Source organism: Raphanus sativus, chromosome 9 (assembly GCF_000801105.2).
Source record: "Raphanus sativus cultivar WK10039 chromosome 9, ASM80110v3, whole genome shotgun sequence".
Classification (NCBI taxonomy): Eukaryota; Viridiplantae; Streptophyta; class Magnoliopsida; order Brassicales; family Brassicaceae; genus Raphanus; species Raphanus sativus.
In genome coordinates, this window is record NC_079519.1 from 15,515,838 (window position 1) to 15,518,018 (window position 2,181).

At 47.2% G+C, this 2,181-nt stretch overlaps 1 protein-coding gene across 1 annotated transcript; it reads left to right on the plus strand.

Moving 5' to 3' along the window:
* Positions 1-291: 291 nt before the first annotated feature.
* On the plus strand, positions 292-1,758 carry LOC130500100 (uncharacterized). The gene is made up of 4 exons (XM_056994810.1): positions 292-445; positions 915-1,088; positions 1,168-1,504; positions 1,734-1,758. Exons 1-4 carry the CDS (start codon positions 292-294, stop codon positions 1,756-1,758), a joined length of 690 nt encoding a protein of 229 aa, XP_056850790.1.
* Positions 1,759-2,181: the final 423 nt, after the last annotated feature.

Below are 2,181 nucleotides of genomic sequence, written 5' to 3' on the forward strand. Positions count from 1 at the left end.
TTTTCCTTTATTTTACTGCGTTTTCTTATTTTATTTTTTTTATCCGCTTCTTGATCGAACTAGTTCTTCATCTTTAACCTCTCTTTGAGATTTCGCCTTAGTCCAATTCCTCTCTTTTGCTTCCTATTTCCCTTTCCTTTTACTATCATGAGTCGAAAAGAAGGTTCCGGCGTGGTTCAGCTCTCAGCCTCCGGTGCCCACATTATGAAGGTTAAGCAGGAAGCCGGTGAAAAGATGACAGAAGCCAAGAAGAAGAAGGTTAAAGACTCGATCGGAGCAAGAGTCAAGAGGATGAAGAAAGGTAGCAAAAGCGCCTCCTCCGGTCCTCACTTCCCTTTGCTCTTAAAGGGTCAGGACGTCATCAATCTTGCTGTTCAAGCTCACGGCAAGAGCGATCTAGTCAGAGCTTGTGTTGAAGATGAGACCCCCGAGACCGTTCCGGAGGGTTGGTTCTGCGTTCATGAGAAATATATCTCCAAGAGCCATCTTAGATTTCCTCTCCCCACCCTTTTGCTGGATCTCTTAGACATTACCAGCTAGCCCTTCTTCAACTTTGCCCGTCGGTCATCAGAGTGATAAATGGGTTTATCACTAGGGCCAAGGAGGAAGGGGTTATCGTAGGGTTGACCGAGTTAATGAGTCTCTTTTCTATAAAGGAGAGTACCTCCAAAGATGGTGGAAGTGGTACCTACTACCTCCCCTGTCGTCCAGGGTTAGGTATCTTTAAATTCACGGCCAGTGACGATGACTGGCGGAAGAAGTACTTTTATGTCAAGATTGATCCCTTGACGGTTCCTGTAGGCCGTGACCTCAGGAACTCATGGTCTGACATTTCTGGTTAGGATTTTAGGGATATGTTTGCAATTGTATCTTTGCTTATCGTGATGTGCTAATCGTTTTTTGACTTTTTGCAGAAGTTAAGGATCCTATCAAGTTGTCTGGTAAACTTACCAGAGCTCTTCACAGGAAGCTGCAGCACAGCCCTAATAATTGGGGAGCTTATACTACTTCGAGAGTTGGGTCAGCTAGATTTCCTGATCGATACAAGGCGTCCTTCCCTGACTCAGTGACGGTTGCTGGTTTAGAAGGTACTCTTCTACTCTTAATTCATGATCTTTACTGTTTGAATTTGTCTCATGTGATTAATGAATCTTTTTCATGATTCAGTTTCTGAGGGTGATTCAGTTTTCGAAGTTTCATCCGGAGCAAGTACTTCCGAGAAGACTCAATCACAGAAGATGCCTATTCAGCCTTCCTTCCGTTCCAGGGGTAGATCGACCAAGGCTGCCAGCTCCTCTAGAGGAAGTGACAAGAACCAAGGGGGATCCTTCCTTGACTCTGTGAAGGAGGCTCTTGACGAAGGAGGCTCTGCTCCTGCTAAAGGTGTTGGCTCTTCGGAGCCTAAAGTTCAGGAAGTCGGCCTTCCTTCCGAGGTCCCGATGACCGAAGCTAACCCTCAAATGGCGAGGGATCCTCCTGAATTTGAGCCCCCGAGAAACAAGAGGTCCCGAACTGACCAGGTTGACAGACCTTCGAGGTCTTCCTCCTCCTCCTCTAGAGGAGGAACCGTTGGCTGGAACTTTGCTCATTCGAAGCCTGGATCGGTTTTGGATGATTCGTGGGGTTTGGCTACTCTGATGAGGCATATGAAGAGTACCGGATGTTCCCTCCCCTCGATCTCCAATCTCACGCACAAGGATGAGTATGTTGATATTGCCCATCATATGGGTCAGGTATGAGGTCTATTTCAACTTTTAGCTTTATCTTTGGAAGATTTTCACTAAACCGTTTTTTGTTTTCTGTAGCTGGCTGGCGCTATTAACAGGGCTCAGTTCAAGTTTGAGGACGCCGTACACAATGCCCCCAGTGCTGAGGAATTAGCTCAGGTCACTGAACTGGTTAAGGCCAACAAGACTGAGCTCAATCAGACTCGGGCTCTGATCTCGGATCTCCAAGCTGAGGTGAAGAGACTTGGCTCCAAATGCGATGCTCAGCAAAGGACAATCGAGAGCCAGTTGATTGACCTCCAGGTAAAGAATAGGAAGATTGGGGATTTGGATGCTGCTCGGAAGATAGCCGAGTATCAGGTCAAGGAGCTGATTGCTTCAACCCAGAGCAGCCAGAAGAACAAGGAAGCTGAGGTCAGGCTGGCCGTCCGGAGAGGAAAGAAGGAGGTAGCTG

Excerpts from the sequence above, each read along its gene's own strand:
- LOC130500100 (XM_056994810.1), top strand. The coding sequence starts at position 292 with ATGAAGAAAGGTAGCAAAAGCGCCTCCTCCGGTCCTCACTTCCCTTTG. Across the intron at positions 446-914 it reads CCCCGAGACCGTTCCGGAGG|AAGTTAAGGATCCTATCAAG; the intron begins GTTGGTTCTGCG and ends GACTTTTTGCAG. Across the intron at positions 1,089-1,167 it reads GACGGTTGCTGGTTTAGAAG|TTTCTGAGGGTGATTCAGTT; the intron begins GTACTCTTCTAC and ends TTCATGATTCAG.